Source organism: Solanum dulcamara, chromosome 7 (assembly GCF_947179165.1).
Source record: "Solanum dulcamara chromosome 7, daSolDulc1.2, whole genome shotgun sequence".
NCBI classification, from domain to species: Eukaryota; Viridiplantae; Streptophyta; class Magnoliopsida; order Solanales; family Solanaceae; genus Solanum; species Solanum dulcamara.
In genome coordinates, this window is record NC_077243.1 from 25,275,398 (window position 1) to 25,288,892 (window position 13,495).

General features: G+C 34.6%; 1 protein-coding gene across 1 annotated transcript; it reads left to right on the forward strand.

The window, feature by feature from the left end:
• Positions 1-827: 827 nt before the first annotated feature.
• Positions 828-7,988, forward strand: LOC129894639 (uncharacterized). Its single transcript, XM_055970315.1, has 6 exons — positions 828-3,405; positions 3,598-4,351; positions 4,538-6,279; positions 6,355-7,050; positions 7,135-7,463; positions 7,572-7,988. The coding sequence occupies exons 1-6, from the start codon at positions 828-830 to the stop codon at positions 7,986-7,988; spliced, it is 6,516 nt and encodes a 2,171-aa protein (XP_055826290.1).
• Positions 7,989-13,495: the final 5,507 nt, after the last annotated feature.

Here is a 13,495-nt window from a genome sequence, read left to right on the forward strand (position 1 = left end):
AAATATGAAATCTTCTGAAATTTCCTTCGAATCAGACTTTAAAGTCCCTAAAGTTGATAAGATTCTTCATGAATGGGATAATATCATCACGCTAGAGATAGGAGATGGACCAGCAAGAAGAACTCCAGAATATCAGGCATGGCTTCGAGAAGATCGCAATAGCATAAGCCCGGAAGGTGAACAGGGCTTTGAGGATATTAGGACGACGATTTGGATACGACACTGTCATCTTGGAACCAAAATAGTTACACCAGAAATGTGGGCTCAAATGGTGAATATAATACAGATTCTGGATAATACGAGAACAGGATCTAACAGTGTTGGAGCATCATCTTCGTCCACTTCACCATTTTGATTAAGAGCAAGAATTAGGCTAAGTCTTTGTTTCCATTTTTTCATCTTTCCATGTATTTTGTTGATTATTGTACCCTTTTATTGTTGTTTAATGAAAATTGGATTTTTATTTTTTTGTCTTCCAAACTCAAATTATCTCAAGTTAATGGCTTGGATCAACCTATCATAAATCTCGTTATTTGGCATTTAGGCCCACCTTTGGCATAAAAGAGGTCCCGTGCATATTAGGTCGCATTTGTACTATTAATTTCTCTTCTATGTGATTTATTTGCTATGTGGTACATGTTCCCTTATTTGCCAACGCTATTTACCTAATTGATTATTCTATTTATACTAATATATTTCTTTTCTTTTTGTTTTACAGAGGTTTCTTTTTCCTTTCTAATTTATTTCCCCAAAGGTTGATTCGTGTTGACTGCGAACTGGCGGATCATCCATACTTCACTAGATCAAAAGGCCGATCACCCGCCGATATGACTGGTTCAAGTGCATCCGATCAAGATGGTTTAGGACTTGTCACTATCCCAAGAGATGAACCTGAGGCTTCAGAAGGAAGGGATCCTATTCCTTATAATGAACATATTGCTAACCTAATGCAACAAATGGCCAATATGCAAAGAGAGATCGATCGACTTCGAAACCTTACCAATTTGTCCATTAGCCTAAATACACCACTTCCCGAACATAGGGCAGATGCAACTATTCCACCTGTTGACTCTCCCTCGCCTCAAGACTTCCTTCCAAATCCTTCCCCTTTCAAAACCAATATGACTGCTCATAAACAACCCGTCAACCAACCACAAGTCAATTTCGCAAACATCAACTCACAACAAACCAATCCACTACCTTTCACTACCCCTTATGTTTCCCAAACTCCAGTCATCCAAACTACACTTACCCAAGCTCCACTCACTGAAACTAACCCACTTACCCAAAAATCCCCACTCACCCAAGCCAACCCGCTCATCCAAAAATACCAAACAATCCAACATATACCTGTGACACATACTACAACTCCTAACATGCAATATGTGCCACAAGTATACGTAACAGAAGCTCAACCTTTCGTTACTCCAATACCAACCATGCCAGAAGTCGATCCATATGAGGAGATGGAGAGAAAGGCCAGATCAAAAGCAGATGAAAGTGTAGCTAGGGAGATTCATAATTTGAAAGAAGCGTTCAAAAGTATCCAACTTCACAAGGAGTGCGAAGGGTTTGAGTATGAGGATTTATGTGTTCATCCTGATGTCGAGTTGCCTGTAGGATATAAAGTACCAAAATTTGATGTGTTTGATGGGAAAGGAAATCCACGAGCTCATTTAAGATCGTATTGTGACAAGCTAGTTGGAGTGGGGAAAAATGAGGCCATTAGAATGAAATTATTCATAAGGAGTTTGACAGGAGAAGCACTGGATTGGTATACAAGTCAAGATCCGAAGAAATGGCATAGTTGGAGTATCATGGCACAGGATTTCATGGATAGGTTCAAGTTCAACACTGAGGCCATACCAGATAGATTCTATTTGATAAAATTAGAAAAAAAGTCGACGGAGTCTTTTAGAGAATATGCCATGAGATGGAGAGCAGATGCTGCAAAGGTTCAACCTCCGATGACAGAAAGTGAGATGACCTCCCTTTTTATACAATCTCAAAAAGATGCAACGTATTATGAAAAGATGATAAGCGTGGTAGGACAAAAGTTCTTTGAAGTTGTAAGGATGGGAGAATTCATTGAAGAAGGTATTAAAACTGGGAGAATCACTAATTTGGCAGCCTTACAAGCAACAAGTAAAGCAATTCAGTCAGATTCAATTGGAGGAGCCTTTAAGAAGAAGAAGGACGGAGTGTCCGCTGTCATGACCATCCAGGAACGTAGGCCAAACCAAATGTTAACATACCAAAACCCTTTACCCCAACCTTCATACCATAATCAGTATACCCAAGTCCCTCAACCATATTACCAGCCTTCTGTCGCCCCTTATCCAGTTTACACTACTCAGCCAATATATTATCCATCCAGAGCGCCCACTTATCCAAATACCTCACAATACCGACCTACATACCCACCTCAATCCCATTATCAAACACAAATTCGCCCATCAAATCCACCAAGGCCCCGCCCAAACTTTGAAAGAAGACCACCCAAAACCTATACACCTTTAGCCGAACCTTTATCCCAACTATATGAAAGGTTGAGAACCGCAGGGATACTCCAACCAATCCAAGCACGAATTCCCAACCCCCTTCCCGGATGGTATGATGACACTAAGCATTGCGTCTATCACTCTGGAGCTGCTGGACATGACACCGAGAACTGTCTTACTCTCAAGGACAAGATTGAGGCATTAATCAAAGAAGGAGTTATTCAACTCAGAGGTGCTGCCCCCAATGTAAATAACAATCCTTTTCCAAATCATGAGAATGTGAACATGATCACCATTGATGAAGAATGCAATTTGGAAGGGACTATTTTGCCAATCAAAGAAGAGAAGAATGTTATGGCATCTGCCTTTATTGCTCCCATTATCACAATCCAGGCGCGAGCGCCATTTGAAGTGGAAGTTTTGGTTCCTAAACCTAAGATTACGGTTTTGGTTGCTCAATCAACTCATTTTGATACTAAAGCAGTTCCCTGGAGTTACTCAACTGACACAAAGGACAAAGGGAAAGGAAAGGTAGTTGTAGAAGTTGCTGCTGCCGGAATGACAAGATCGGGGCAATGTTATGCCCCTGAAGGTGTTGCACGAATCGTACCGAATAAGGAAGTTAACCAAAAGAAAGTTGTGACAGAAGCTGAAATAGAGGATTTTTGGAGGAAAATGCCAACAAAAGAATATTCTGTTGTTGAACAGTTGAAGAAGACTCCCGCCCAAATTTCCTTGATGTCATTATTGATGAGTTCTGAAACTCACAGGAGCGCTTTGGTGAAAGTTCTAAGTGAAGCTTATGTTCCGGCCAATATCACAAGTGAGAATCTTTCAGCCATGGTAGGGCAGGTTTTGGAAGCAAACAAAGTCTGTTTTCACGAAGAGGAATTACCATCTGAAGGTTTGGGACATAACAAAGCATTGAACATCACTGTCAGGTGTAGGGACAAGTTTGTTTCTAGAGTTCTGATTGATAATGGTTCAGCTGTTAACATATGTCCTTTCAATACCCTTCGAGCTTTGGGAATTAATATCGGGAAAATTCGTGAAAGCCATGTGAGGGTTAGAGGTTTTGATGGAACACAAAGGGGAGTCATTGGCGAAATTGATTTGCCACTGCAAATTGGACCCGAGGAGTTCGTGGTAGAATTCCAAGTATTGGACATACCTGCTAGTTACAATTTATTGCTTGGGAGGCCTTGGATCCATATGGCTGGTGCGGTCCCTTCTACCCTGCACCAAAATTTGAAATTTGTTTGGAACCACCACGAGATTATTGTTCATGGAGAAGGTAGTAATTCTATGTATCCTGAGAATTCAATCCCTGTTGTTGAAAGTATGGAAGAACTGGATGGGTCTGTGTTCCATACTAAAGAGATTATGTGTGTTCATCAAACCGAAAGGGTAAAGTTACCACGTGTGCTTGTGATGGTGGCTTGGGAAATGTTGAAGAATGGTTTCATGCCTGGTCGAGGACTTGGAGTGAACTTAGGTGGAATAGTGGAACCAATTCAATTGTCGGGCCAGAAATACACCTTTGGTTTGGGATACAAGCCTACTCCTGAAGAAGTCTCATTGGCCGATCTCAAAAGGAAAAGTGACATTTCATTGCCCCATCCCATTCCGCACTTGAATCAGTCATTTTCCAAGGCATATATTATAAAGGAATCAGAGGAAGACGCTGAAAACACCCTCGTGGAAGGACTCAAAAACTTATTTATAGAAGAAGCGGAATGCAACATGATCTTGGAGGATTGTACCGAGATTCCGACCATATGGGATGTGGAGCCTGGAGATGCTTTGAACAATTGGACTTATAACCCATCCCCGTTTCCTCGAAAATCTTGGTAGATGTTTGTACTAGAATTAATGAAATAACATGATTCAAAATTGAGGCCTGAATCATGTTTAAGAATCTTTAAATGTTTTGCCTCCACTTTTGAAATCTTAAATGCCACATCTAAGCCATATTTTCTGCTTTAAAATTCAAAATTTTGTACTTAATTATAAATTTATTTTTTACTCCCTTTCAGCGAGCAAATTAATGAATCTGCCAATACCGAGAATGTGACATGTAATGAAATGAGCAAACAAATCTCAAATACTGAGCAATCTTTTGCGGAATATGAAGAAGAGGTGCAACCTGAAGAGTTGACTGAAGATTTTGAACATTTTGAGAATAAAATAAAGCCAAATTTGGATGAAACTGAGACGGTAAATTTGGGAGATTCAGAACTAATGAAAGAAACAAGAATTAGCATCCATTTGACTCCGTCTCAAAGAAAGGAACTTATTGATCTTTTGGGACAATATATGGATGTATTTGCATGGTCTTATGATGATATGCCGGGTCTAAGCACAAACATTGTTTCACATAAGTTGCCAACTGATCCATCTTGTCCCCCAGTCAAGCAAAAGCCAAGGAAGATCAAGCCTGATCTGAGTTTAAAAGTTAAGGAAGAAGTTTCTAAGCAAATCGATGCCAACGTCATCCGAGTCACAAAGTATCCTACATGGTTAGCTAATATAGTGCCAGTGCCAAAGAAAGATGGAAAAATCAGAGTATGTGTAGACTATCGAGACCTCAACAAGGCCAGTCCGAAAGATGATTTTCCACTTCCAAACATTCACATACTTATTGATAATTGTGCAAAGCATGAGTTGCAGTCATTTGTTGATTGCTTTGCAGGCTACCATCAGATTCTAATGGATGAAGAAGACGCTGATAAAACGGCATTCATCACACCTTGGGGAGTGTATTGTTATCGAGTAATGCCTTTCGGACTCAAAAATGCAGGAGCAACATACATGAGAGCTATGACTACCATTTTTCATGACATGATCCATAAGGAGATTGAAGTCTATGTAGATGATGTCATTATCAAGTCACAAAAGAGCTCCAATCACCTCACAGATTTGAAGAAGTTCTTTGATAGGTTGAGGCGGTATAATCTGAAATTAAATCCTGCAAAGTGTGCATTTGGTGTCCCTGCTGGAAAGTTGTTGGGTTTCATTGTTAGTAGGAAGGGCATAGAATTGGATCCTTCAAAAATAAAGGCTATTCAAGACTTGCCCCCCCCAAAGAGTCGAAAGGATGTAATGAGTTTTCTTGGTCGACTAAATTACATTAGTCGATTCATTGCACAGTCGACTATAATTTGTGAGCCAATCTTCAAGTTGTTGAGGAAAGATGCTGCCATTAAATGGACTGAAGATTGTCAACAAGCTTTTGACAGAATCAAGGAATACTTGTCTAGTCCGCCCGTCTTGGTGCCTCCAAAACCGGGGAGACCATTGCTACTATATATGTCAGTATCGGACAATGCATTTGGATGTGTGTTAGGACAACATGATGAAACTGGGAGGAAAGAACAGGCTATATACTACTTGAGCAAGAAATTCACGCCTTATGAAACCCGGTATACTTTATTGGAACGCACTTGTTGTGCCTTGACTTGGGTTGCACAAAAGTTAAGACATTACTTATGCGCGTATACCACTTTTCTCATCTCAAGGATGGATCCACTCAAATACATATTTCAGAAGCCTATGCCAACAGGGAAGTTGGCAAAATGGCAAATTTTACTAAGTGAATTCGATATTATTTATGTCACTCAGAAGGCCATCAAGGGACAGGCGCTTGCTGATCATCTTGCTGAAAACCCTGTGGATGAAGAGTACGAACCTCTTAAAACTTATTTCCCTGATGAAGAGGTGTTATTTATTGGAGAGGATATTTTAGAAGAATATCATGGGTGGAGAATGTTCTTTGATGGTGCTGCAAATTCTAAAGGAGTCGGTGCTGGGGCAGTGCTTGTCTCAGAATCAGGTCAACATTATCCAGTCTCAGCGAAATTCAAGTTTCTATGCACTAACAATATGGCGGAGTATGAAGCTTGTATTCTTGGACTTAGAATGGCTGTTGATATGAATATACAAGAATTGTTGGTTATAGGTGACTCAGACTTATTGATTCACCAGGTACAAGGCGAATGGAGCACCAAGAATGTGAAGATACTCCCCTATTTGCAATGTGTGAAGGAGATATGCAAGAAATTTATCAAGATAGAGTTCAGGCATATTCCTAGAGCTCAAAATGAATTCGCAGATGCCTTGGCAACCATGTCTTCTATGATTCAACATCCAGACAAGAATTACATAGATCCAATCAAAATCAATGTGCAGGATCAACCGGCCTATTGTTTCCAGGTGGATGAAGAAATGGATGGAGAACCATGGTACTATGATATTGTGAGGTATCTCAAAGAAGGAGATTATCCAGAAGGCATAAGCAATATTCAAAAGAGAACACTGCGGAGGCTTGCAAATCACTTTTTCTTAAGTGGAAAAATCCTTTATAGGAGGACTCCAGATTTAGGTTTATTAAGGTGTGTTGACTCCCAAGAGGCGAGCAAGTTGATTGAAGAAATACATGGGGGTACTTGCGGGCCACACATGAATGGTTTTACTTTGGCAAAGAAGATTGTGCGGGCCGGATATTTCTGGATGACTATGGAAACAGACTGCATTCGCTTTGTGAGGAAATGTCATCAATGTCAGATTCATGGTGATTTGATTCGAGTTCCACCGAATGAACTCAATGTGACGAGTTCTCCTTGGCCGTTCGTAGCCTGGGGCATGGATGTCATCGGTCCTATTGAGCCAGCCGCATCAAATGGACACAGGTTCATTTTGGTAGCTATCGATTACTTCACAAAATGGGTAGAAGCATCCTCACATAAGTCTGTGACAAAAAAGGTGGTGACAGATTTCGTTCGCAATAACATAGTTTGTAGATTTGGCATCCCCCATTCGATTATAACAGATAATGGAGCTAACCTCAATAGCGGTTTGATGCATGAGATATGTGATAAGTTCAAAATCATTCACCGCAATTCTACTCCTTATCGACCACAGATGAATGGAGCAGTTGAGGCTGCCAACAAGAATATCAAAAGAATATTGCGAAAGATGATTGATAATTATAAGCATTGGCATGAAAATTTACTGTTTGCCCTCCTTGGCTATCGCACCACGATTAGGACTTCGACTGGGGCAACACCTTATCTTTTGGTTTATGGAACAGAAGCAGTATTACCAATGGAAGTTGAGATACCATCCCTGAGGATAATCCAAGAAGCTGAATTGAGTGATGCCAAATGGATACAAAGCCGATATGAACAATTGATGCTCATTGATGAAAAGAGAATGAATGCAGTTTGTCACGGACAACTTTATCAACATAGGATGGCCAAAGCTTTCAATAAAAAGGTAAGACTCAGACAGTTCAAGCCGGGACAATTGGTGTTAAAACGGATATTCCCGCACCAAGAAGAAGCTAAGGGGAAGTTTGCGCCTAATTGGCATGGGCCTTATGTGGTTCACAGAGTGTTGACTGGAGGAGCGGTGATTCTAGCAGAAATGGACGGAAAGATATGGCCGAAAGCCATCAATTCAGATGCGATTAAGAAATACTATGTCTAGGAGCCTTTATATTGTTTTCATGTAATATTGAAGAACTACGTTCCGCCCTGATTCCCTTGGCGGGATACGTAGGAGGCCTGTATCGGCTTCGGTCACATTATGAGAAAATTTTCATTTCCCTCCTTCTTATTATTATTTCGTATATGATAATTACGCATAGTCTAGTTCATGTTGGATACCTAGGCAACCAGTAAAGGACTCGGCCCCTTTGTTTCAATTATCAAGGAATGTATTCACGAATTACGTATGGTTCGGTCTTTTCGTTATCATGATGAAATATCATTATCTCCCTTTACCAAAACTGGGACAGTTTTGCGGGCAACATTAGAAGAAGACGTCAAGAAAATTGAAGAGTATGTGGGAAATAGAATAATCAGGTTGAAGAAAGAAAAGGACGTTTGCTTCGTTTCACGACATGTCGCAATCTAAAATTTTGCAGAAATTCTTTACTATTATATATATATATAATTTATCTTATATATGGACCTTTACACCAAATATTTTCCTGTTATTTATTAGCCAAGATTTAGAATAGACGGGGATTGAAAGTCCAAACTAAGTTGAAGAAAGAAGGAGTATGAAGAACCAAGGCTTCAAAGTCAATGCGAATCAACCTCCCCCCAAAACTCATAATTTTTCTTTGAATGCAGGCTTGCCAGAATTATCGGCCAATAAAGAGGTCAACATATTTACAGCCTCGGAAGGATCATATGTTGAATGGTTTGAATTACTTACAAATTTATGTTTTAAATCAAGCTTCTCGAAAATTCCAAATATCTTGATTTCACAAATATTTTCAGTTGTACTACCTATGATATTAAATGTCCCGCATAAATATTCTCAAATGCACTCCACGAATACTTTCAAATAATTTTAAGTGCAACACGCCATACAAATGCTTTCAGATATCTTCGAACACATCGCACAGATGTCTTGAAATCTTTTCAAATGCACTGCATAAATGCTTTTAATTATTATCAAATACACTGCACAAATGCTTTCAATTATTATCAAATGCACTACACAAATACTTTCAATTATTATCAAATGCACTGCACAAATACTTTCAAATATTGTCAAATGCACTGCACAAATGCTTTCAGATATTATCAAATGCACTGCACAAATGCTTTAGATATTATCAAATGCACTGCACAAATGCTTTCAAATATTATCAAATGCACTGCACAAATGCTTTCAAATATTATCAAATGCACTGCACAAATGCTTTCAAACATTATCAAATGCACTGCACTAATGCTTTCCAGTATATTCAAATGCACTGCACAAATGCTTACAATTCATTCAAATGCACTGCACAAATGCTTTCGATATATTCAAATATTTTATTGCGCTCCACATGGCTTTCAATTGCTTTCTACTGCTTTGCACAAATGCTTTAAATATAATTGTATAAAACGCTTGCAAAGTTGCAATATTTGCAAAGACGTCATTTTCATTAATCATTGACTTGAGAAGTTGCAATCTTCATAAATTATTTGGGTTAAAGCCTCATTTCATTAATCATTGCTGAAAGGCATCATTCTCATGAATCATCGGCTAACCCTATTTTCATAAGCTTTATTTAATCATTACGGTTCGCAAGACCGCATTATATATACTCGCACCCTAGAGGTGTCATTCTCATAAGCTTATTGCACATTGCTTTATATTTAATATTTACTAATTGTCTTATCAAGTTTAAGTTTTGCAGAAATCGCAGCATAACGTGGAATTGTTTCTAAGCAGTGAACGGGGATGTTTGTTGGAAAGTCAAACTCACAAACAATGGTCATGAATCTACTCTCGAACGCTACTCAACCTACTTCCATAATTCAGGTTTTAAAATCCAGTCTCGCCATTATTCGTTATTGGGACGATTTCTTTGGGGTTAGACTTTACTTCGTTCTTCTCAATATTCTCGCCCCTTGTCGAGTCCAGGTTTTTAATTCCACTTTTATCTATTTATATTGTCAATACGCTCCCTTTTGCTTCACTTCATTTTTAAATAACTCTTCACTTGTTCAAATCTTATTCTTCTCTGCGGCCACCTCTGTCAATATTTTCTCATTCACTAATACTGACACGATTTTATAAATGATGGTGCTTACAATTCGCTCCACCTTATTCTGGCATAACTTCAAAGTTGCACTCGGCTTGAATCCCAAAAGATTCGAGACTTGTTGGTAACTCAAAAGGAAAATTCATCCACAATTTTTTTTTTTTTTTCCACAACATTGATGGTCGGGACAAAATTGGCTATTATGTCAACTTCTTTGCCCAAAAACTCTTTCATCGTCTTCGATCAAAGAGGGACAGCTGTTGACACCCAATTTTTACCCTCAACAACATAATTTTTACAAAAAAAAAATAATAATAATAATACAATAATAATAAAATATATATATAAAATTAAATAATAATAATAATAAAACGAAATATACATATATGGTATCATCGTTTTAAATTAATTTCTCTCTCTATATATATGGCTATATATATATTTATAAAAAATAATTCTTGAATATAATATATTTTATTATTTATTCAAAAAAAAATTATCTCGAAAGATTTTTATTTTTAAAATAAATAGCTCTGTTAATTAGTTTGATTTAATTAATAGACCCATATTTCAAGTTAATTTATTTAAACCGAAGTTAATTATTTACTTTGTCAAAAATGAGAGGTTTGTTAATTAATTAATGCATACTTATCTTATTTTAATTTTAGACTTCTTCAATTTTAATTAAATTAAAATAATTGGCTTTTATAAAACCATGCATATTTTCAAGTGTATTTTTAATAATTATTATTTAGTCATTATCTCTTAGTAATATTTAAATTTGACTTATAAAAAAAGAAAATTATTATTTACCATAATTAATTATTTCGTAAATTAATAATTAGTTACAATGAGGTTAATCATTTTACTTTTGTTAAAATTAAGAAGATCGTAAATTAATTCGTCTAATTTGATAACCAATTTCACTAATTAATTTTACGTTTTCATTACTTCTCCTAAATAACAAATAATTAATATTGAATTAACAATTTTTTATTCTTCCATTAATACTACAACACGCAAATAATATATATGACATCTCCTCGTCAAAAAATAAAAAAAATAAATAAATCAATAAATAAATAATAATAATAATAAATAAAGAAATTAAAAATATTTATATTATAATAATAATAAACATTAAATAATAATAAAATATATAATTGTTTTCTTTTCATCCAAATAATTTTAAAAAAAAAATGAATATAATATATATATATATATATATATATATATATATATTACATTAATCCGATTTTTTTAATTATTTTTTATTTATCTTTTTTAATAAAAATTAAAACATTATTTTAATCCACGCGTGCCCCGCCCATCATTTTTTGTCCATTTTTAAAAAATAATAATAAAATATATATATATTATTTATTCATCCGAAAATAAAATAATTAAAAATAAAATGATAATATTCTGCACATCTTTTATCCCTCTTTTAAAATAATAATAAATAAATAAATAATTAAATAATGTTAATCTTCCGTGAAATAAAAAAATTTAATTTACTACCCATACTTTGTCCCCTCCCGTTTCCCCATATATATATATATATATATATATATATATATATATATTAAATAAAAACCCGCGTGCCTCGCCTATACTATTTTGTCCCCTAATAATATATTTATATTCATCTGAATATATATATATATATGCTACGCTTTCCCCACTAAATTAAATTTAAATCATTGACCAATAGTTTGAATCAGTTAGTAAATAGAAATATGTTTTCATAGCATTAGCCAAATTGTGAAAAATGAAAGTCAAAAAGAAGAGTGGATAATAATGAGACAAAACAAGGCTTCAATACCAAAAAAAAATACAATGACACGTTGCAAAGACCTATTCTTTAACAGATTTTTTTATTTTATTTTTTATTTTATTTAAAGTTTGTTTCTTCTATGCGAAAAAATATTTCCTATTTTTAATACATAAAGGAGCAAAAAAGATTTCATTAATCACTTTTTACGATGTGCTCTCAATCTCAATAAATACTTTTATAAAAAAAAAATAAGTTTGTCTGCATTGTACTTTTGACTAATTAAACATTACAACACCTGTCAAAATTCACTAACTAAAAAAGTGTGTCCCTACATATATATATTAATTAAGAGCATGCGTCCCCTCTCCATTTTCTGAATATATATATATATAACATGCGTGTATTTTACATTATTTTAATTATTTACCCATTCCATATTATTTTAATTATTTACCCATTCCATATTATTTTAATTATTTACCCATTCCATATTATGTTATTAATTTATCCATTCCATTTATTTTTATAATCGGCCCTTCTCTATTATTTTCCATATATAGATATCTGGGTACTCATTCAAAAAAAGGGGGAGGAACACAGACAGAATAGGGAAGACAGACAAAAATGAAAAAATCCTTAGGCTATAGTTTTGAATTTCTCTACCAAAGAACTTTAGAAATCTTCTCTGCTATATCGAATTTTACTTGAAAACGAGGGTAGGTTTGTGACCAAGTCATCTCCATTCACTGCCCAGCAACAGGTAATATTTACTTCATGTTCTTCCATTTTTCATTATCATTGTGATAAAATTGTGCTAAAAATGTTATTTTACTAATTTCGTCATTATTTTCTTGTTTTGCATGAACACTCCTGGAGCAAAAATGGAGTCTTGATCTGAGACTCGATATAATCATCCTACCCTCACATGGAGTCGATATCCTAGATCTTTTAAAAAAATAGCAAACGAATAAGATTGCCATATTCAGTGTCAATTCGGGCTGTTTATATTTTTAGCATTTATTATTATTGTTATTATTATTCTTATTATCGGTGTCTTTTTTATTTGATGTTGTTATTATTGTTATTTTAATTATTATTGTTATTATTATTAGTAGTATATTTTATTTTCTGTTATTACTATTATTATTATTATTTTCGCTGTCAATATTATTAATAGAAGTAGTAGTATGTTTATTTTTCTGTTAGTATTACTATTATTATTATTATTATTATTATTATTATTTTCGTTATTCATATTAATATTATTATTTTCATTATTAATATTATTAATAGAAGCAGTAGTATGTTTAGTTTTCTGTTATTATTATTATTATCATTGTTATTATTGTTATTGTTATTATTATTTTCGTTATTATTATTATTATTAGTAGTAGTAGTATATATTCTTATTTTTATCGTTTTATTATTATTATTATTATTATTATTAGTATTTTATTTACTGTTAGCATTATTATTATTATTATTACTATTATTAATATTTTCGTAATTATTATTATCATTATTATTAGCACATTTTGTTTACTGCTATTATTATTAATATTACTATTATTATTATTATTATTGTGTTATTATTAGTATTGTTATTTTCGTTATTAATATTATTAGTAGTTATAATTGTATTTTTATTTTTTACTGTTAGTATTATTA

Coding starts and splice junctions, on each gene's coding strand:
- LOC129894639 (XM_055970315.1), top strand. CDS start 828: ATGACTGGTTCAAGTGCATCCGATCAAGATGGTTTAGGACTTGTCACT. Junction 4,352..4,537: donor CCGTTTCCTCGAAAATCTTG/GTAGATGTTTGT, acceptor ACTCCCTTTCAG/CGAGCAAATTAATGAATCTG. Junction 6,280..6,354: donor GTGGAGAATGTTCTTTGATG/GTGCTGCAAATT, acceptor ATCCAGTCTCAG/CGAAATTCAAGTTTCTATGC.